The following is a 23,819-nucleotide window of genomic DNA, read 5'->3' on the forward strand; positions in this document are numbered from 1 at the left end:
CATTGTTCTTATGAGTGCTCAATAGTGCAATCTATAGATAACTTTAACATTTATCAACTTTTATACCTTGAATTTACTTCACAGTTGTAGGCTTGAACCTATAAAGGAGGTCTGAGTGAAATAGAGTCTAAAATGTGTTAAATCCTTTAATGAAAGGAAGATATCATTTGAAATTGACAGAAGCTTTTCCAGAGCTAGAGGAAAACTATTTAACATAGTTTGGGCATTCTTTCCTTTCTGTAATTTCTGATCACCTGCTATCTAAGATTTTTATTGTACCAAGTTAGCTGTGTATGTGTATTTTATTTGTATGTGTATTTTATTCTTACTGATGCTCTTGATTTGTTTTACAGCATGAAAATATAACCATTGCTGCCACAGAAGTTATTGGAGCTGTTTGCAAACATCTCTCTTGGTCAGCATATGTATACTACTTGAAACATTTCATTCATGTCTTACAGGCAGGACAGATCAATCAAAAGTTGGGTGTCAGGTATGGCCAAACTTCTTATTTTTGTTTTGTTTATGAAATGTAAAATTTGGGTTCCTTTCTGAAATAACCTTTCTATAATCCCAGTTTACTTTTAATTTGTATCGATGAGGTGATACTAAGATTTGTTAAAATGAAAAAATACCTAAAATAGGAAAAAGTCATTTTGATTTTTAGAAGTCTAACTTCTTTTAAGAGTCAAATGATATTATTAATCAAATGAATGTTTCTGTGAAATTTTTTTTAACAGTTTGCTAGTGATAGCGTTAGAAGCATTCCACTTTGACCACAAAACTCTTGAAGAACAAATGAGAAAACTTCAGAGTGAAGAGGGTAAGTTTTTTAAACTTTCTTAAACCAAATTTCCTTCCTATTCTTCTGTTATTTATTATTATGAATTAAAGAAGGCAAAATTCAGCTTAACTCCCTTTTTCTGCTCTTGTAGCAGTGACCAGTGAATGAGTCAGGAGGAAGTTAAAATGAATGGTTTGAGTAGTATTCTGAAAACTTGTTTAACAATAGAGAAGTCCAGTCTAAAATGTATGGGGCAAAAATCTGAGCTATAGGTTATTTACACAGAAATTCTCATTTGTCTTCATAAGAATCTTACTAGAACCTTAGGTGTTAGTTACTCCATATTTTTTATATGAGAAATTGAGATTTCAGATATAAAGTAACTTTCCTAAAGCTGCACAGCACGTAAACAAAGACTAACATATAGCTGTTATTTATTAAGGTCAATGAAGTGTCAGAAATGAGATTTTATCACATTTAATACTTATAATAGCCTTGCAAGTAAACCATCTCCAGTTTACTGGTGAAGAATCCAAAGCTCACAAGAGTTAAATTAATGGACTGTAGTTAGTCATGGCTTGTTAGCAGAGCCAGATCTGGACTTGCCCCACCACACTGCCCAGTTTGAATACTGTAACAAGGGATGTTTCTGCATTAGCCCTGTTGGCCTACATTCATGCTCAAGAATGTAGGTTTTTGCCAACATCCATTGGATCGTCGAAAAAGTAAGAGAGTTCCAGAAAAACATCTATTTCTGCTTTATTGATTACGCCAAAGCCTTTAACTGTGTAGATCACAACAAACTGTGGAAAATTCTTCAAGAGATGGGAATACCAGACCACCTGACCAACCTCCTGAGACATCTGTATGCAAGTCAAGAAGCAACAGTTAGAACTGGACATGGAACAACAGACTAGTTCCAAATCAGAAAAGGAGTATGTCAAGGCTGTATATTGTCACCCTGTTTATTTAATTTACAGATAGAGTATGTCATGCGAAATGCTGGGCTGGGTGAAGCACAAGCTGGAATCAAGATTGCCGGGAGAAATATCAATAACCTCAGATATGCAAATGATACCATCCTTAGGGTATCATTTGCAAAGCAAATGGAACTAAAGAGGAAACTAAAGGCAAAGAGGAACAAAAGAGGAACTAAAAGCAAAGAGGAACTAAAGAGCCTCTTGATGAAAGTGAAAGAGGAGAGTAAAAAAGTTGGCTTAAAACTCAACATTCAGAAAACGAAGATCTTGGCATCTGGTCCCATCACTTCATGGCAAGTAGATGGGGAAACAAAACACTGACAGACTTTATTTTCTTGGGCTCCAAAATCACTGCGGATGGTGACTGCAGCCATGAAATTAAAAGATGCTCCTTGGAAGAAAAGCTATGATCAACCTAGACAGCATATTAGAAAGCAGAGACATTACTTTACCAACAAAGGTCCGTCTAGTCAAAGCTATGGTTTTTCCAGTAATCATGTATGGATGTGAGAGTTGGACTAGAAAGAAAGCTGAGTGCCGAAGAATTGATGCTTTTGAACTGTGGTGTTGGACAAATCTCTTGAGAGTCCCTTGGACTGCAAGGAGAGCCAACCAGTCCATCCTAAAGGAAATCAGCCCTGAATATTCATTGCAAGGACTGATGCTGAAGCTGAAACTCCAATCCTTTGGCCACCTGATGCGAAGAACTGACTCATTTGAAAAGACCCTGATGCTGGGAAAGACTGAAGGCGGGAGGAGAAGGGGATGACAGAGGATGAGATGGTTGGATGGCATCACCTACTTGATGGACATGAGTTTGAGTAAGCTCTGGAAGTTGGTGCTGGACAGGAAAGCCTGGTGTGCTGCAGTCCATGGGGTGGCAAAGAGTTGGACACAACTAAGCCCCTGAACTGAACTGAACCACAGTACTTTGGAAGCTTTAGAAACCTTTTTCCCAGCCTCTCCATGTGTTCCTCAAGTACCCTGTACTTGCTATTCCACTCTTTTTTATAATTATCAGTTTACTTGCCTCTATTCCTCATTAGACTAAACTGTAAGAAAGTGAAGAGCCGTAACACTCTCATTTACTTCTGTTTCCTCAGTCTTTATTGTGCCCTTGTAGTTGGTGATTTTTTTTTTATTAGATGTTGGTAGAAAAGACTGCTTAACACAACTGTGTTGTTTCCTTATCTAAGTTGACTTTTGTTGTTTACTAAACATAGATACCACAGAAGCAATTGAGTTGCCAGAGCACGAAGCCATGGAATTAGAGCATGTGGATGAGGACGAGAAGGAGGAGGAATGTAATAAGACTTTGTCGGACAAGAATGAAGAGCCAGAGAACCCTGACCCAGCTGTTTATGAAGGGACAGCGGCTAAGGAATCTGAGTGTATCACAAAGTCCATCTCCTTCCTTCCTCAGAATAAGGAAGAATTGGAGAGAACAATTAAAAATATCCAAGGAACCATAACTGGGGACATCCTGCCCAGGCTCCATAAATGCCTGGCATCTATGGTAATCATTCTGTCTGGGACCCAGCAGGTCTTTTTGAACTCGGGTGTCTGTGGGGCCATATCAGACTGAGGCTCCTAACTGCGTGGGTTGACATCAGCTTTTGGATTTTCTTTTTCTCTACATTTCACGTTTCACTTTCCTTCTCTTATCTCCTCATCTTCAGATTCCTCTCCTGCAGCTAAGGGAGTAATGATCCTTCATGATCATTTTGATACCGGTAGATAATTTTTCAGCTGCAAGGTTGTAGTGTTGGTAGGTCCCTAATCCATTTATTTTTGTTTCAGTTTATTTATTTATTTTCTTACAGACTAAAAGAGACGAAGAACACAAACTCATAAAATCGAAGGTTGTGAATGATGAGGAAGTGGTTCGAGTTCCTTTAGCTTTTGCCATGGTTAAACTAATGCAGTCCCTTCCAAGAGAAGTTATGGAAACTAATCTGCCAAGGTATGTTATGTGACAAATCAGAAATTGGTTCTTCTTTTTTGTTAGAGAAGCACTGTCACAGTTGGCTATAATTTAGAATCCTAACTGGAATAATTTGGATTGTGAGTAATTAGGAAACAAAAGGATATTTGTATTTTTATTTGTTTCTGCTAATTAGATTTTCAACTCATGTTCTAGTATTTTGCTGAAAGTGTGTGCCCTCCTCAAGAACAGAGCACAGGAAATCAGAGACATTGCACGCAGCACCCTCGCAAAAATAATAGAGGATCTGGGTGTGCATTATCTACAATATATTTTAAAAGAATTACAGACTACACTTGTGCGTGGCTATCAGGTAAATTGCATCATGCATTTTATATTCAAATTGGATTGGAGTTCACATAGTTGCACTTTGAACACTAAGTCATGGTACTTTGGGTCTATCTTTTGCAAAGTTGATGTACTAAGAGTGCAAGCAAGAATATTTAAAAATTTCTAATCCATATTTTTAAAAATCTAGTTTTTAAAAAGCCTTTTTATTTTTTGGAAGAATCTGGATTTTTTCTCGAATCACTTGATATCAGGTTTTGTATTCCGTGAGTTCTTAATAAAATTCTTCTTGAATGTATTGCCACAAATGTGAACAATAAAAATTTGTTTTGAGTTGAAACATACATGTCATGAAGTTAGTACGAGCACCAGGTGGAATGCAGAGCTCTCTGAGTAGTTACCTGGCTGTCTTGCTGCTCCTAAATGTGGGCCTTGGACACGTGGCATCAGCAGCACCTGGGAACTTGTTAGGAGAACAATCAGAACCTTAGCCCTGACCTATACAATCTGCATTTTTAAAGATCCCCAAGTGATCGAAAGTTTGAGAAACACTACAGCTTGTTTTTCTGAAGTAACCAGCCAAGACTCCTGGTAGAGTGGTTACTCTAGGTTACCATAACTATACTTAATTTTTAATAATCTGTTTAGAGTCAATATTTTACTACTTCAAGTGGAATGTAAAAATACAGATCCCTTCACCCTTCCTTTGTTTAATAGTTGTTTATTACTTCACCCTATGTTGAAAACTTACCAGGCAGTGTTAGAGCTGTTTTGCTTTGTTTTGTTTTATAGGTAAGAAGTAGACTTACTCAGATTCAGAGAGAAGCATGCTCTGCAGACAAGAGTGTGGGCCACTGCAGACAGCGAGTGCAGCGCAGAATTTTGTTTTTAATCCTCAGATTCTTATTGTTTCTCCTGCTTTTTCTTCATTTCTGAATTTCCAGATTTCTTCTGGTATCATTTCCCTTTGGTCTAGACAAGCATGTAGGACACGTGTGGTGGTGGCAGACCCCATTTGTTTTCTTTGCCTTGTGACTGTCTTTGTTGCACCTTCTTTCCTGAAGGACATACGCTTCTGCATTGACAGTTATTTCTTTTCCTTTCAGCACTGTGAAAATGTCATGCTGCTTCTTCTGGCCTTTCTGATAAATTTGTTCTTCCCCTCTGAGTAACACGTTATTTTTCTCTGGCAGCTTTAAAGGCTTTTTCTTTTTCAGCAGTTGGATTATGAGCACAGATTTCTTTGGTTTTACCCTGTTTGAGGTTTGTTGAGCTTCTTGGTCACTTTGAAAAGTTTTCAGCTGTTATTTCTTCAAATACTTTTCTGCACTGCATTCTTTCTTGTCTTCTGGGACTTCAGTGAACTGTATATTAGACTTTTTTGAAGGGTCCCATCCATCCCTGGGGGCTTCCCTGGTGGCTCAGCAATAGAGACTCCTGCAATGCAGGAGACCCAGATTTGATCCCTGGGTCAGGAAGATCCCCTGGAGGAGGGCATGGCAATCCACTCTGGTACTCTTGCCTGAGAATTCCCATGAACAGAGGAGCCCGGCAGGCTACATTCCATGGGGTCACACAGAGTTGGACACAACTGAAGCAACTAAGCAGTAGCAGCGTCCATCCCTGATGCGTGCTTCACATTTGTGTTTCAGTCTTCTTCCTTTCTGTTTAGATTACATAATCTCTGTTGATTCATTTAGTTCACCGACTCCCTCCTCTTAATCTCCATCCTGCTGTTGGACCCATCCAGTAAATTTTTTTATGTCAGTTATTTTTCTTTTCACTTCTCAAGTTTCCTTAGTTCCTTATATCGTCTGATTCTTTGTTAACACTTTATTTTTCCATGTTTCAGATCTCCAGCTACAAAGCTGGGGCTGTTTCTCCTACTTCACCACACACTTCCCACAGCTGTAACCACACAGAGACTAGGCAGTGGTAAGTTGGAGAGGAGAAAAGCAGCTTGTGGGCCCACCCTTTCCAAATTGCAGTCCCACTGAAGGAAAGGAAGGTCTCCCTGCAGAGTTGTGGCTGCTGCAGCCCTTATGTCTAGGCCACTGCCACCATCACCACAGGATCCTTGGGGTGTTGGAAATGGAGAAAAGAAAAACAAAAACAGATTTCCTTATTCTCTTGGAACATTCTTGAGTTTTCTCTCCTATTCCTAAAGCCACAGGACTTCTCATAGACTTCTCTGAATCCTAGCATGATTTCCATATTGGCTTGGGGATAGCCATATAGAAAACAGGGGTAAACTCACTGGAAGTTTGGTGGTACTTGCACTCTGGTGTTCTTCCCCAGTAGTGGTTCCATGCGTCCAGTGTCTTCAGCAAACACTTTAAATATATTAAAGGTACTTAAAGATCGTAAGTGGATATATATGAAATTATGCCTTTAAAATACAGTCTGTATATTGACAGCCAAGTGTATTATCTTAGCACATGGTCATTACCTGTTTACCTTGATAACTTACAGCAGTGGAAGCAGTGTAGAGAACGTATTCTGTGTATATTATGGCACCATCTGCTTTCAGATCCTGACTTCACCACTTCCTGTTCCTGTAACCTTGGGCAAGTTGCTTGACCTTTTTGTGTCTCAGCTTCCTCAAGTGAAAGCACTGATGCTATTTCTCCTACACCATAGATAGAGTGAGTGAGGAATAAACGATATAGTACATGTGAGTAGTAATACAGTGTCTAGCCCATAGTAAGCTCTAAGGAATGCTAGGTGTGATCACTGTTAAGGGCAGAAACTTGTTTTCTTCGTGTAGCCTCCTTAATTCAGAGGTTGGTTTTTAAAAGTTCAAGACTCGTGCTGTTCTTTATGGACTTCCTAGGTGGTGCTAATAGTAAAGAACCCTCCAGCCAATGCAGGAGACATTAGAGACTGGGGTTCAATCCCTGGGTCGGGAAGATCCCCTGGAGGAGGGCCTGGCATCCCACTCCAGTATTCTTGCCTGGAGAATCCATCCCATGGACAGAGGAGCCCGGTGGGCTCCATAGGGTCACAAAGAGTCAGACATGACTGAAGCAAATTAGCATGCATGCTGTTCTTTATAAATGATTGGCCTGATTTGGTCACAGTGATAGACCCTGTGCATGTGATGTGTTTCTGAGTATCTTTTCTACAAAGTGGCCATTTGGCTAAAGGACTTTAGACCCTGATATAAGTAATGTGTCATTTAGCAAAGCTTCCTGCAATGCTGACAGATACATAATCAGAGTGCACCCTTTGCAGTCCTCCTGGATCTTGTTCTTCCTACTGTGGTGGTCCTGACCATCTATGCTCTTCTCATATATCTCACTTCAGGTTCATGTGCTGACTTTCACTGTCTATATGTTGCTGCAAGGCCTCGCCAACAAGCTCCAAGTTGGGAGTTTGGACTCTTGTTTGGATATAATGATTGAGGTAAGATTTAGAGAAAGGAATTCTGATTTTTTTTTTAAGAGTTCAAAGAACACAAATCACTTCACAAAATAAGACACAATAATAGCCTATAAACAAACATATAAACATATAATAAATAGAAAACATAAACATGAAAATAATGTACTATCTCACCTCTTAGGCTGGAAGAGGTTTAAAAAGCTAAGATTCAAGTGACATGAGATGGGTGCCCTGCTGTAGGTCCTGAGTTGGTATAATCAGGTGTGATCTGGGGTTTGTACAAATGTATATTCACCAGAGCTGTATGTATAATAGTGAAAAATTAATAACACAACTTTTAAAATTGGATAATACAGTAATTTGGAGGGTTGGTTAGAAAGACACTAAGTTTGGCACACAATCTTTTGTTTATACATTAAAAGTTTAGATACTGTGTTTTTAAATGAATTAATTTTGATAATTAAATATCAAATATCATGAGACTTTCTTAAAGGGAAATTAAGGTACCTTTTGGTAATATCAAAAAAACTCCCTGTTTGTATGTTATATAGTTATATATGTAAATCTATGTAGTATTCTTTTGTTTTCCATTGGTATAAATCTTGAAGTGTTTCTGTAATTGGTCTCTAAGCTACATTGAAAAAAAGTGAAATCTAATAGAAATTAACCATAAGCAGAGACTGCTTATGTTGGCATATCTTGCTTGAGTGTCCATAATTACCATCTAGCTTTTTCCTTTTAAAGATTTTTAACCACGAGTTGTTTGGTGCCGTTGCTGAAGAGAAGGAAGTAAAGCAGATCCTCTCCAAGGTCATGGAGGCACGAAGAAGCAAGAGTTACGATTCTTATGAAATTTTGGGCAAGTTTGTAGGAAAAGATCAGGTTACAAAACTTATCCTTCCACTGAAAGAGGTAAAGACTTGAATGTAATATAGGGAATCACCACCTTTCAGTGTCTTGAGTTCTTGAAAAGAGCCTTGAGCATCGTGATTCACTTTAGTACTAAGAACACAAGTACCATGTGTCTGGCAGCCCTGAGATGGGCATTCTGATCCAGGAGTCAGATGTGAACCATGAGATGCAGAAGCAAAGGCAGCAGAAATTGAATTATAGGTGGATTACACAGCTGAGTCCCATCAGTAACTGAGACTAGCCTTTGGAGTGAGACTGCTGCTCCCAGATTGCCAAGAGGATGAGAACCAGCATTTATTGAACATATCACTGTGTTCTTAGCACTGTGCTTCATTATGTCTTCTAATCTGCACAGCCGTCCCTGAGACTAACAGTACTTCCATCTGACACACAAGAAAATTCAGGCTCAAAAAGGTAGAAAGAAACTTGAATAAGGAGAAGAGCCAGGATTTCATGCCAGATCTTTCTGAAGCTGGAATTTCAAAGCTCACATTCTTTCCATTTTCATTCTGCCTCCTATTGGGCAGGGACTGTAATTTACCTGCCTTCAGAGTGCTCACTGTGCCTGTTGCAGGGGTGAACATTCAACAAGTATTATTAATTCACTGTATTACAGTTTTACATTCTAAACCTAGAGCAAAAAACCCTATCTAATGATGTAAATCAACTAATTCCACATGCTTTGATACTAGATTCACTCCCTAATTGTTCCTGAAATACATTTAGCTTATCTGAGCCTGATCTAAGAACGTTAGATATGTTTTTAAGATGAAAAAGAGTCAACAAAGCACACGTTTTCCATGTAAATTATCAAGTCCCTTCAAGGTAATGAAAGTTACTAATACCATGTCCTATGCAGAGGACTAGCTGTGACACGCTGAGTGTTTTCCTGGGGTGATGGTGCTAAGCTCCCATTAAGTTCCTCTGATTTGGCCCAATACCTAATATCCAGCCCTGAGACTTGGCAATCATCTGTCTTCATTAGCATGGTTTCCTGTGAGGAGTGACTGCATTGTGTTGATGTGTATGTGCTTGTCTGTAAATCACTGCATTCAATGTACTTGGAAGGCTGGCATCTTCCAAGGGTCACGTCCTATCTCCAGCCCTGTGCCCAGACCTCAACAACAAAGAGAATACAGAGGAGGCCCAAAAACTCCAGAGGCATACACTAATGGCAGTGATTATTTCTGGGGATGAGGTCATGGGTAAATTTGATTTTATGTTATACTTATATTTGAAATTTTATTTAAAATGTTTCATTTTTAATAAGGAAAAAACATTTTAAAAATAATATATACAACTACTGTTATAACAAATCAAAATGCCGTTCTGTCACCTCAGCATGCATTTGTGTTTGCCTTTAGATCTTGCAAAATACCACAAGTTTAAAACTGGCCCGGAAAGTTCACGAAACCTTACGCCGAATCATAGCAGGATTTCTTGTAAACCAGGAAATGACAGCAGAATCCATTCTGTTGCTTAGTTATGGTTTGGTCAGCGAAAATCTCCCCCTGTTAACACAGAAAGAAAAGTAAGTTTGAAAAAAACAAAGTATCCTTTAGGTGCTTGCTTCAAATAAGCCATTCAGTTCTCAGCATCTTAAGTGGATTCATTTAATAACTGGCTTTAGTAAAAGAGAAAAAAAAGGGTGTATTTATCTGAGCTGTGAGATGGTACTACTTTGTGGTGTTTGGACTGAGGTCCTTCCAAGTGATACATGTCAACACAAGATTATTTTTCTGCTGAATGAAGTAGCTGTGAAGGCAACCAATTATTTTAACATTTCTCTGACACCACTTTTTAGATATTTATTCAATCCAAGTTAGGGTAGATTTTAAATATATACTTCTTGTTCTGACCAAACAGAGTCTTAGACCTCCAAAGATTTTTAAATACCTATTTGTGAACTTCTTTTGGATTTTGCTTCTGGGCTGTTCTAAGAAAGACTCCTTGGCATTTGTTTTCAGAAGTCAAAGGGAGCATCCTCTTGCTGTTGATTTTAACTTAGATGTGCGTTCACCTCCTGTGAAACTTTGATCAGCAACCTGATCATCCCTTCTGTGTCTCATAGTTAAGGGAGAAAAACCCCACAGCCAAGAGCACAGTATTTGGTGCTAGAGGCTCGTCACCAGAAAGAGACAGTAGCTTTTGGGGATGCAGCGTCTCAATGTGTTTGTTTCCACTGGTTTTCATTCCATTTGATTGACAGAAATCCAGCAGCCCCCGCACCAGATCCACGCCTGCCACCCCAGAGCTGTCTTCTGCTCCCCCCAGCTCCAGTTCGAGGCGGACAGAAAGCTGTCGTGAGCAAGAAAACCAACATGCACATATTTATTGAGTCTGGGCTTCGGGTAAGAATTAACCTTAAGTAAGACTTGCGGCCCACAGTGAGTCTGTGCCTTTTAATCCTCTGCTGAGTGTCCAGTACTGCTCATTTCCTCTGGAAACACTTTTTACCATAAATTATGGAATTCGTTTTAAGGTACCTCGGTCCATTTACTATTTGTTACTTATTTTGACGCTGGAACTTTCTCAGAATTAGTGATTCTGACCTAATATTTACAGTGCTTTCACTGTTGCTTTGCCTATGAGTTTGTACCTCTGAACTACTCTTTAAATCTTTTAAAAAGATGGTGAGGTTTTGAAAACACAAGTTTGATCATTTTATTGTATATATTTTTTTCATCCTTCATTGGCTCCCATTTTCCCAGGAGAGAGCTTTGTCTTTCATTTGGGCCACAGGGGAATGGCCTCATGCTGGATGCAGGGCTTCCCTTCCGTTCTCTAGAGTCACTACACTTTTCCCACCCCAGTACCTCACCATCTATTCCTCCCTCTGCCCAGGTCCCCACAGAACTCTCAAAGCACCCTCCTTTTATAGTGAATTATTCCCTAGAGTCTGTCTTCCTGGCCAAGATCCATCAGGGCCAGGACCCTGCCCATCTTGGTTTATTGCCACATCCTTCATGCTGGGCCAGTGCATAGAATCAAAGTAGATGCTGAGCAATAACCACTTCTTAAATGAACTTCAAATCTCAGCTGCATGGTAAGCTCCCACTTTCTCCATTTACTGAGACTCTCCCAGGTGGTTCCCTTTTCTTTGCACTTTTTCTGATTTCAAATAGAAGCATCTTAACTTTTCACATTAGTCTCAAAATCATTTCACCTTAACCTCATTCTTATGCCCTTAGTCTTAATCTTATTCTTACGCCTAACCTCATTCTTATGAAGTATCTTTTTAAAACTTCTAGCTGTTGCACCTTAGTCTGAAGACCTCCAAGGTCAAGTCTTCAAGTGAACATGTCCTGGAAATGTTGGATCCTTTTGTGTCTCTCCTCATAGACTGCCTGGGTTCCATGGATGTGAAGGTGAGCATCTGTTGCTTCACAGGACCTGTGTTGTGCAGAATACCTAAAACTTGTTTCTAGGCTCATGCTTCACAGGGTGATTGAGTTTTTAAAGACATTTACAACAACATGAACCACCTCTGTTCCGTGCATTAAATTGCTCCCTTAATAGCAATTTAATAATAATGGAGAGCCCTTAATGATTATAAAAGCCCTTCTAAGGCACTTCCCTGGTGGTTCAGTGGTTAAGACCCCGTGCTTCCAATGCAAGGGTCACAGGTTCAATCCCTGGTTGGGAAGGTCCACATGCCACTCAGTGAGGCCGAAAAAAAAAAAAAAAGGCCCTTCTAGGTACATTAGTTGTTTCATTTGATCCTCACAACTTCCTGAGGGTAAGTGGTGCTGTCCCCATGGCAGTGATCATCTCCTTCTCCTTGTCACTACTGCTCACTGCCATGATTCCTCATAACAGCCCATGAAGTATATATTATTTATGCTTCTACTTCAAAGATGAGAAATCCAGGCCTTTAGCTAAGTGACTTGTCGCCTATGACAGATTTAGGATGTGACCCTCAGTCTATCAGACTCCAAAGCCCACACCTTGCCAACCTTGTCAGATGGCCTGTTTTACAGTAAAGGTGCCAAGAGGTAAAGGAACATCTCTGCAGTCAAACAGGTAATAAGCTGCAGAACTGGGATTGAAGCCCTGGTTTTTCTGACTCCTAAGCTCTTTCCTCTGTCTTCATCTGATCTAGGCCAATAAGGCCATTCCGGCAATCAAAGTGTAGGCATCTATTGGGTAGAGCTGAGCCAAGTGAACCACCTGATCTAGATAATCTCGAAGGCTCAGGGATCCTTTTGTAGTCACTTGATCCCAGCACATTTCTTGTATCTTTGGCACTCCACATAACTATATCAAATTATAGGTCATAGTTCTCATGCTTAATTTCTGAGTCAGCTATCTACTCTTTAAATGCAGAATGGCATCCTTTTTATTGTCATATTTCTAACACTCCGTAGAGTGTCTTGTGACATAAGCTCAATAAGAATGGATTACATGAAAGAACCATTCTAGGAAATTGGAAAGGGATTTATAATGTGATTAAAAAAAAATGCTAAAATTAGCCACCTCATCTAATCATTTACACATAGTAGGGTAAGAATGTGGTAAGTGAGCACCTTTTCTCACTTGCTTGGGCTGTACCTTCCATTGTGTGGTGCTTCTCCAACAGGAAAGAGGAAAGTTCCTTATCTTATTCTTATACTTTGGGCATAGTGCTTCCTGAGTAGACTGCCAGAGCACTTCATTCCTTCAGCTTCATTGCCCAGAGTCTACACAGCCTCGGGTACTGGATTCTTGAGTTTGGTCACTTCATCAGTTGATTGGCTTTCTCTGTTTTTTGTTTTTCAGGTGATCACAGGTGCTTTGCAATGCCTGATCTGGATCTTGAGGTTCCCCCTGCCATCCATAGAAACAAAAGCAGAGCAGCTGACAAAACACCTTTTTCTTTTGCTGAAGGACTATGCAAAACTCGGGGCTGCCAGGGGACAGAACTTCCACTTGGTGGTAAATTGTTTCAAGGTGAGGTGTTTTCACTTGCACTTAGAAAAAGCCAGGACCAGGACTAGCAACATAGTGAATTTTCCTCATCATCCTTTATGGTCTTGGTCAAAATTTCTTCCAGATTTATTTGGTAAGGCCAGAGTGTTAGTAAACGGTGTGAAAAAACATTGCTGTTGTATTGAGTCCTTATCATAACACTGGATGCTTGTCTGTGAGATGTTCTGTTAACCTCACTGTTGTTGACTTGCAGTGTGTGACCATACTTGTGAAGAAAGTGAAGTCGTACCAGATAACTCAAAAGCAGCTTCAAGTTCTACTAGCATATGCTGAGGAGGACATCTATGATACTACAAGACAAGCCACTGCATTTGGTCTTCTAAAGGTATGGCATCACCAGATTGTTGGGTTGTACAGTGTACGAGCCTCATGTCAGATATTTAGAATTACATGGAACATAGTGCTCTGACTAGCTGTAGATAGTTCTTAAAAACATTATTATTTTTTGGTTGATTAATTATAAGCTAACATATCTACTTACCAAAATGTTTGAACGTGAGCTCTATATTACACTTCAGGGAATTCTGTACAAAGGCAGGTACTTGTACATTTCATAAAATTGACCATTATAACCATTTTTTTAAGTTTATATTCTTTTTCTTTTGGAGATACTTTCATTATGTTTGAAAACTGCCTGAGGCTACTTGAACATCAGGTCGGCTTAGTAAACAAGAGGCCATTTGCGGTAAAACATGAAATGAGTATGTCTTCTCATTTTGTGTTTTAGGCCATTTTATCAAGAAAGTTGTTGGTCCCAGAAATTGATGATGTCATGCGGAAAGTATCCAAGCTGGCAATCTCTGCACAAAGCGAACCTGCCAGAGTCCAGTGCAGACAGGTTTGTGGAGAGAAGTTTGTTCCCATGGTTGGGCCCTTCCTTCTCTGTTTGGTTTTTAGGTAGAGAGATGTCAACACTGCTTGAATTCTGAAAACTTTGTGTCATGCTGTTGCTTGATTCTGAGACTCAGGAGCCCATTCACATACCAAGTACAGGGCTGTTTTTCAGTATAAGGAGCATTTTGAGTATAGCACTTATGTGGCATATTTCAGATGGATGAAGAAATACATTTTCCTCAGCGGCATGGTAACCTGCAAGAAAGATTTCCATATGGTGGTCCCGTCAGAGTCCCTGTATGTCCTATAGCAGACACACACAAAGCAGAAATCCCACGAATGAAAAAAAAAAAAGAAATCCCATGAATGGTTATTTAATTATAATCATCGTAAGTGCCATGAAGAAAACAATACTGTCATATTTCTATTTCATCACTTAAAGACACACCATTACTTATATACCTCAGAGAAGGAAAAAAACTTTGACATAGTGGTATGATGCCATTCATTGTAAGACATCTCAATTTCAGTCTGATACGTTAAAATGTGGAAAACTGTACTTCTTAAAGTCTACAAAATATGGAAGAACATATGACACAGTGGAAGACCACCCTAGTGGGACAGTGAGGGAAAGCTTTCCTGAGGATTGGCATGTAAGCAGAATTTGAGGAAAGAATAAGGCTTAGCCTTGCAGGCTGGAAGATGAGCCTTGAGGTGGGTAAGAGCTTAGCTTGTTGAAGGTGCCAGATATGGCAAGACCTTGTAGTCTTGTTAAAGATTTAGGACTTTGTTCTAAGAATAACAAAAAGTCATTGAAATCAGTAGGCAGAGGAATGACATTAGCGGGTTTGTTTTCATAAATCTGTCCTGATAATATGACCACATATCAACCCAGGAAATAGAAGGTTCTGAATTGCAAATATGAACTCGGAGTTAAAGGAGGGCTGGGCTGCTGAGGCTATCTTCAGAGAAGGTTAACTTATTTAGGAAGCAGGAGGGCCAGGTGCTGTTTATTAAGCACTAGCTGCACGCCCAGCACTTTACATACACGGCTTCTATCTGTAACTTCCCTTCAAAGGAAACAGTACCACCGTTTTATGGTTGACGGAAAAACAGGCTTTGGAAAGGTTAATGGTGTGCTTAGTTCTCACAGCTTATTAATAAAGGAAGCTGAATAATACAGCAGTTTGAAGGCTCTGAAACGAGAGCCTTTGGATGTAGATACACTAGGCATGGGATTCTGGTACTATCACCTGAGCAAGTTACTTAGCTTCTGTGCCCGTTCCATTCTCTTCATCTGTAAAAGGGGTCATATCTACTTCTTAAGGGAGTATGAAAACCAACTGAGCAACACTTCATCCCGTGCTTGACACACAGAAGATATTCAGTAAATGCAATGGTTATTATTACTATCGCTATTATTGCTATTCTTGAAGTGAAGTCAAGTGAAGTGAAGTCACTCAGTCGTGTCCAACTCTTTGCGACCCCATAGACTGCAGCCTGCCAGGCTCCTCTGTCCATGGGATTTTCTAGGCAATAGTACTGGAGTGGATTGCCATTTCCTTCTCCAGGGGATCTTACCAACCCAGGGCTCGAACCTGTGTCTCCCGCATTGTAGACAGAGGCTTTACCATCTGAGCCACCAGGGAAGTCTTATTTCAGGAGAAATATGGGGTTGAACCACAGTCCATACTCAGTTCACCAAAGCCTCTTTTCAGAGTGATGAGCTGCCAGGGTGTGAGCTGAGATTTGGAGCTCTAAACATCCAGGCTCATGGTGGGCCAGGACTTGACTCTTCACCAGGCAGGACCTGAGGAAGTGAAGTGGGAGGAGAGGGGAGAGGCACAGTTACTGACTCAGGAGGTAGACTTCACCTAACTTATCACCCTACTATTCGTAGCCTACCAGTGTGTCCCAGAAAGCAGGTCAGGAAAAAGGAATCCTGGAGAGACGGGCTCCAGATAATCTCGTGTGATTTCTGTTTCTAGGTTTTTCTGAAATACATTCTTAACTATCCTCTGGGTGACAAATTGCGACCAAACTTGGAATTCATGCTTGCTCAACTGACGTAAGTTGAAGTCATAAACCATACAAGGCAGTGAGGGGTGGGGGAGTAGGTTCCTTCTCCTTTTAATGTGTGGGCTGTCTTGAAAAGAGCAAAGTCAAAACATAATGGCACATTTTCCCAGGGTGCTATCCTATGAACCACTGGCTTGACTGCCAAGCACTGTACATGGCTTCATAGAGCAGTTCTGTAAGCTGCTTTTCAGTTCGGTCTGATCATCAGTTGTCCTTAAAGTCTGCTTAGGAGAACAGTAAAAATCTAACAGTTATATTTTAAACTGCAAAGTAGCCTGATAAGTACCTGTATTAAAGTTGGGAAAATGGAGTTTTTTCCCACTTTTTAAGAAATAGACTGGCACCTTGAGGCAATATTTTAAATTCTTAAAAATAATTATTGGTCAATTTTAAAGTTACTAACAAGTCCTTCTGATGTTCTTACCCTAGTTATGAACATGAGACCGGGAGAGAGTCCGCCTTGGAAATGATTGCTTATCTCTTTGACACGTTCCCTCAGGTACTGTGAATCACAGAGACAGACTCTCTGTTAGCTGTGGCTCCTGGGAGCCCCTGGTCCTCCTTTGGTAGGACATATCTGAGAATTCTGGTCTCAGTGTGCTCATAAGTATCTGTTTTCTTTTAGGGACTGCTCCATGAAAACTGTGGAATGTTTTTTATTCCTCTTTGTCTAATGATGGTGAACGATGACTCTGCCACGTGTAAGAAGATGGCATCCATGGCAATCAAATCCTTACTCAGTAAAATCAGCCTTGAGAAAAAAGATTGGCTCTTCGATATGGTTACCACCTGGTTTGGGGCAAAGAAGGTCAGGGTTGCTTATAGTCATACTGCAAAGAATACTGAGCTTTTGGTGTTTATACTTTAAGAATACATATTATACATTGTTGAATTAGTTTTTCCCAAGTAGCTTTATTGTTTTTATTTGATTATGATAATAATATATGCTTATAGGAAAATTTTAGAAACTATAAGAAGTTATAGAGAGTAACAACAAATAGAGAACAACATAAAAATCACCTGTCTTCCCACAACAAGGTCAGGGTTGCCCAGTTACTCCACTACATGAATGTATTATATTTTACTTAATCAATCTCCATTGATATCTTTGTTTCCAATTCATCTCCATTGATGAATATCTGCTTATGCAATTTATAGAATGTATTTTGCCAATAATTATATCAACTTGCTAAATCTATGCCTATCATCACTGGCCCATCTTTGTGGAATACAAACAACACATCGTAATGTAACACTGGCTTGAAAATCAGAATGGGATTTTGGGCAGGGGGCCTGGAACGCTTTTTTTTTTTTTTTTTTTTTTTTTAATAAAAAAATGAGAAGAGTTATTCAGTGGATAATCATGAATAGCACTTTTTAAAATTTTTCTTCTAGGGAGATGAAGATTTCTTTGTATTTTTCATATTAGCTACCAAAAATCCACATTCTGTTGACTTCTGGTATCATAAAGAACTACTGAGGACAGTCATAACCACCTTCATTTCAGTTTTAGAAATAGCCTCCCAAGTTTACTGTCTTGTGATGGTTTTATTTTCTGTAGCGCTTAAATCGACAACTAGCTGCCCTGATCTGTGGCTTTTTTGCGGAGAGTGAAGGAGTCAATTTTGAGAGAAGACTTGGAATTGTTCTCCCTGTGATTGAAAAGGAGATTGATCCTGAAAACTTTACAGATGTAAGTTATTTGTTAGGGAGTAAAAGTATTGGCTTATTTTTGTAGTTTTACTTGAGGTAGTGTAGCTAACAGGTTAAATATTTGTGTCAAAATTTTTTTTTTATTAATAAAAGTAAGAACTCAGTGCATTTCTTTTTTGAAATGAAGATTAAGTTATCTTCCATAGTATATGATGATCAAAATTTCATAAGCCCCTAGGGGACATTGAGCAATGTTTGGAGATAGTTTTGGTTGTCACAACTGGAGGACAGAAGGGTGTTACTGTCGTCTAATGGGTAGATGCCAGAGTACTGCTAAACATCCTCTAATGCATAGCACAGTCCCCCAAAGCAAAGGATTACCTGACCAAAATGTCAGCAGTATTGAGGTTGAGAAACCCTGCTATAGATGTACATCCTGGAGTAAAAATGTCCGTAGAATACTTTGAAATTATTGTCTTAATTAATTTAACATTCTTCCTACTTTTAGATCATGGAAGAGACTGAAGAAAAAGCTGCAGATCGCCTTCTGTTCAGTTTTCTTATACTGATAAGTAAACTCATCAAGGAATGTAATATCATTCAGTTTACCAAGCCCTCTGAAACTCTGAGTAAAATCTGGAGTGAGTATTTCCTTTTTCTTTAAAAATAAACACATTAGGAATATATAATATCGGGGGAAAGTTCATAAGAAAAAGATTTAATAGGCCTTTCAGATTGATTCGGAGAAGGCAATGGCACCCAGTGAAAGTATGTTTTTCTGGGAGGAAAAGCAAATTAATATAATCTCATAAATAATATATTTCATTTATAAATAAATTAATTATGTTAATTATTGTTTAGTTGCTAAGTATTGTCTGGCTCTTGTGACCACATGGGCTGTAGCCCTCCAGGCTGCTACTCTGTCTATGAGATTTCCCAGGCAAGAACACTGGAGTGGGTTGCCATTTCCTTCTCCAGGGGATCTTCCTGACCCAGGGATCAAACCTGTGTCTCCTGCATCACAAGTGGAGTCCTTACCACTGGCCACCAAGGAAGCCCAACTATGTTAATTATGGAGGAGTAAAAGAAAGGAAGAAGTTTCCCAAAGTCCTCCTTGCTACTTATTTGTTACACATTTCCATCCAGTCTTACTCTTGTCAAATAGCCATAGGATTTTTTTGAGGTTGCCTAATTCCATGTAACTTTTATATCCTGTTTATATTTAAGTAAGCATATTATATATAACATTTAATAGATATCCTTCTAATTGGCTATAAATAATCCATTGTATGTAAATGTGCCATAATTTACTAAATCATTCCATTGCTATGGAAATATTTGTTATGTAACAACACTCTTTAAATAAAAAATAAGATCCTAGAATTATTAATTAAACATTTTAGCTTTGATTAATCAAAACTAAATACTAGGAAATAGACACTGCAATGAATGCTTTAAATAACCATTTGTTTCAAGATAACTCATGATTTTATGAGAAAAATAATCCAGTTACTAAGTTACTGTATAGCCTACTCTGGTATGGCTCCATTGAGATATTACAATGGTTCATATAAAAAAAAAGTAAAACCATCTTCATAAAATATAGCATAGACTAAAACTCAGATATGACACGGATCATTCAAAATTTTAGTCCTGTTCCCCAACACAAGGCTTTTCTATTGGACTTCCCAAGTGTGGTATATGGAGAGTGGCTCTGAGAGTAGCATAAGAATATGAGCTTTGAGGGCACATAATGAAGATCCTTTACGAGGCCATATTTAAGGATATGAGCTTTGGGGCCAGATTGAGCTTGGGTCTAGGCTTGGTTCTGCCTGGTACAGCTTGGCACATTACTTAGCCCCCTTTGGAACTATAAACTGTGAATGACAATTCCAACCTCACAGAACTGTTGTGAGGTCTAAATGAGCTAATATGTGTAATACACTTAGCCTATGGCTGGCACACAGAATGCCTTATTAAATGATACCTTTCCAGTCAGCTACCTGGTGCCACTGATTTCAACAGTTAGGAGAAACGAGTGTACCCATATATATATTTAATTTTAATTTGAAATTGCAGTTGTTGATGCTACCTTACCTCCTTGAATCTGAAACTAAGTTCTTATGAAACTGGCCTGTTTTTAGGCTTACTCAGATCTCTCTCATGTCATTTCTCATGGTAGTAGTTGGTTCTCTAGTTATTTCAGTCTCCACCTCACTTCTGAGAAGCAGGGACTATTTTGTTCATCTTTGGTTCCTAAATTCAAGCACATAATAGATACTCAAGAAATGCCTAAATTAGTCATGCTCACCACCATAGAGTCAGGAAAGCCTTGAGACGTCTGAGAATGCATTTTGGCTCCCTCAGGTCACGTGCAGTCCCACTTGAGATATCCGCACAGCTGGGTGTGGCTCACAGCAGCCCAGATTTTTGGATTACTCTTTGCTTCTTGCCAACCTGAGGAACTTATTAGAAAACAGCGTGTCAGAAAAACTAAAAACAAAGTCTCGGAACCTGTCGCAATCTGCTTCCTAACAAGTGACCTTGAGCAAAAGGTAAGATTTCTCTAACACCTTTTCCTTCCCTCATCTTCGTGAGGTATTCATTCTGGTTCATGTTACCACCTTAGGGTTGGCCCTTGGGAGGAACTCTTCCAGTCAACAACTTGATGTACATGTGGATCCACATGAGTATTAGTAACTAGAGAGGGGTCACCCTCAAGGCCAAGGTTTTTCGAAGAAAAATTTTAGACCCTAATCAGATTTTTTATTTGCTTATTTAGCACATGTATCCTCCATTACATATTTAAGTTCTTTATCAGTGCTGGAAAGGAAGATATTGTCTGTCGCACCTCCTTCATAACCTTGTTGATGCCTCAGTGAGATCATCACGTTCATGAAAATGTTAGGCAGGGACCATGTTATATCTGTCTCCTGTGTCTTAGCACAACACCTGGCTTATAGTGGGAACACCATAAACACATTGAATGAGTGGAGGATCAGTTCAAATCCATTGCTTGGTTGTGTCCAACTCTTTATGACCCCATGGACTGTATGTAGCACACCAGGCCTCCCTGTCCATCACCAACTCCCAGAGTTTACTCAGACTCATGTCCATTGAGTCGGTGATGCCATCCAACCATCTCATCCTGTCATCCCTTTCTCCTCTCGCCTTCAATCTTTCCCAGCATCAGGGTCTTTTCAAATGAGTCAATTCTTCACATCAGGTGGCCAAAGTACTGAAGTTTCAGCTTCAACATCACTCCTTCCAGTGAATATTCAGGACCAACCGATTTCCTTTAGGATGGACTGGTTGGATCTCCTTACAGTCCAAGGGACTCTCAAGAGTCTTTTCCACCACCACAGTTCAAAAGCATTAATTCTTCGGCACTCGGCTTTTTTTATAGTCCAACTCTCACATCCATACATGATTACTGGAAAAACCATAGCTTTGACTAGATGGACCTCTGTTAGCAAAGTAATGTCTTTGCTTTTTAATATGCTATCTAGGTTGGTCATAGTTTTTCTTCCAACGAGCAAGTGTCTTTTAATTTCATGGCTGCAGTCAACATCTGCAGTGATTTTGGAGCCCAAAAAAATAAAGTCTGCCACTGTTTCCATTGTTTCCCCATCTATTTGCCATGAAGTGATGGGACTGGATGCCATGATCTTGGTTTTCTGAATGTTGAGTTTTAAGCCAGCTTTTCACTCTCCTCTTTCACTTTCATCAAGAGGCTCTTTAGTTCTTCTCTTTGTGCCATAACAGTGGTGTCATCTGCATATCTGAAGTTATTGAGATTTCTCCTGGCAGTGTTGATTCCAGCTTGTGCTTCATCCAGCCCAACATTTCTCATGATGTACTCTGTATATCAGTTAAATAAGCAGGGTGACAGTATACAGCCTTGAGGTACTCCTGTCCCAATTTGGAACCAGTCTGTTGTTCCATGTCTGGTTCTAACTGTTGCTTCTTGACCTGCATACAGATTTTTTAAGAGGTCAGGTGGTCTGGTATTCCCATCTCTTGAATTTTCCACAGTGTTGTGATCCACACAGTCAAAGGCTTTGGCATAGTCAATAAAGCAGAAATAGATGTTTTTCTGAAATTCTGTTGCTTTTTCTATGATCCAACGGATGTTGGCAATTTGATCTCTGATTCCTCTGCCTTTTCTAAATCCAGCTTGAACATCTGGAAGTTCATGGTTCACGTATTGTTGACGTCTGGCTTGGAGAATTTTGAGCATTACTTTGCTAGCATGTGAGATGAGTGCAATTGTGTGGTAGTTTGAACATTCTTTGGCATTGCCTTTCTTTGGGATTGGAATGAACACTGACCTTTTCCAGTCCTGTGGCAACTACTGAGTTTTCTAAATTTGCTGGCTTGTTGAGCGCAGCACTTTAACAGCATCCTCTTTTAGGATTTGAAATAGCTCAATTGGAATTCCATGACCTCCACTAGCTTTGTTCATAGTGATGCTTCCTAAAACCCACTTGACTTTGCATTCCAGGATGTCTGGCTCTAGGTGAGTGATCACACCATCATGATTATCTGGGTCATGAAGGTATTTTTTGTACAGTTCTTTTTGTTTGTTTGTTTGTTTGTTTGTTTTGTTTTGTTTTTTGTACAGTTCTTCTGTGTATTCTTGCCAGTTCTTAATATCTTCTGCTTCTGTTAGGTCCATACCGTTTCTGTCCTTTATTGTCCCCATTTAGCATGAAATGTTCCCTTGGTACATTTCAGGTAACTATAATAGTGCAACTAAGGTAGTGGATTTTTCTCTGAGGAGAGAGTGAAGGATGGAAGAAAAGAAAAGAGGAAGGAAAAGTATATGAAGGTTGTAAAGTTGTCTACCAGTAATCTAAAGATTATGATTTATATATCCCCATGTCCTTTAGTTAAAATGCTTATGACAGACAGAAGGGAACATTTAATTTCCGCTCATGAACCTTTCTTCTCTAGATCTATGCAGGTGCTCATTCAGACAAAAATCTACTACCATAGTTGCATTATTACAGTTACTTGAAGTCTTTGAAAACAATCAGGAATACCCTGTGTGGTGTCTGCCAATGTCCATTTTCTTTTCACAGATGAAAAGTATCTGCCTAGCCTCTTGCCATCAGTTGCACTCCAAATTCTTGGACCAGTCTCTAGGAGAGCAGGTAAGTATTATGATCCTTCCAGTTAAATATAAGGGACCTATGCTACCAACAGTATAGGAGTAAGCTCACATTTGGTTTTTGTTTTTCCTAGTTAAGTCTTGGGGAATTAAATGAAATATAAATAAACACTTATATACATGATCAATTAGGCACACATATCTAATCGACTCTGGAGTCCAAACTGGGATTACTTCTGGCTCTGTTTAAAATTACCAATAAAAATGGTACATTTGGGAGCTTTGCTGGTGGTCCAATGGTTAAGACTGTGTTCCCAATGCAGGGGGAATGGATAGCAAAGTGAGGCCAAAGAAGTCCAGGGTGGACAGTGGGTGGGGTCTCACACAATATATTTTAGTAGAGGCTGATAAACCATACAATACCCAGGACAGGTAGGAAGAGATTGACTAAATACTGACTCAGGATGAACGAAATTATGGATTTTAGTTCATCTTAATCTTGGAGTTAACAATGTGAAGTAGCTGTTAAGGAGGGAAAGGCCTCTAAATCTGGTACTGTCCTCACAAAGGCCCAGCTTCCAGAAGGAAGTGATACTCTTGGCATTAACTCTTGATAGCCAGGCTAGCCTTGGACAGCGTGTGGTACTCTGAGTGCCACATTTGGGGGAACTTTAGGCACACAGTAGACTCTCCTGGCTGCTACTCTGTTGAGTAGCCAGGATGGTGAAGGAGTTCAAAACCAACTTGATTTCCTCCGTCACACAATAGGTGTGAAATACCCACAGCAGAGATTTCATAGATGTCCCAAGATTAGGATTCAATAAATGGGTCCATTATTAC

The 23,819-nt window shown here is 39.5% G+C and overlaps 1 protein-coding gene across 1 annotated transcript in view; it reads left to right on the top strand.

Annotated features, from left to right (window-relative positions):
• UTP20 (UTP20 small subunit processome component) overlaps positions 1–23,819 on the top strand; it is an 86,300-nt gene that overhangs the window by 59,416 nt on the left and 3,065 nt on the right. The window contains 20 exon segments of the mRNA XM_068969726.1: positions 354–493; positions 741–823; positions 2,988–3,280; positions 3,588–3,727; positions 3,905–4,061; positions 7,343–7,441; positions 8,165–8,332; positions 9,697–9,863; positions 10,542–10,683; positions 11,584–11,700; positions 13,091–13,261; positions 13,494–13,625; positions 14,028–14,138; positions 16,123–16,202; positions 16,643–16,712; positions 16,839–17,021; positions 17,775–17,906; positions 18,375–18,507; positions 20,234–20,421; positions 22,951–23,022. Coding sequence (XP_068825827.1) covers positions 354–493; positions 741–823; positions 2,988–3,280; positions 3,588–3,727; positions 3,905–4,061; positions 7,343–7,441; positions 8,165–8,332; positions 9,697–9,863; positions 10,542–10,683; positions 11,584–11,700; positions 13,091–13,261; positions 13,494–13,625; positions 14,028–14,138; positions 16,123–16,202; positions 16,643–16,712; positions 16,839–17,021; positions 17,775–17,906; positions 18,375–18,507; positions 20,234–20,421; positions 22,951–23,022 — 2,778 coding nt within the window.

Source organism: Capricornis sumatraensis, chromosome 4 (genome assembly GCF_032405125.1).
Source record: "Capricornis sumatraensis isolate serow.1 chromosome 4, serow.2, whole genome shotgun sequence".
Taxonomy (NCBI): Eukaryota; Metazoa; Chordata; class Mammalia; order Artiodactyla; family Bovidae; genus Capricornis; species Capricornis sumatraensis.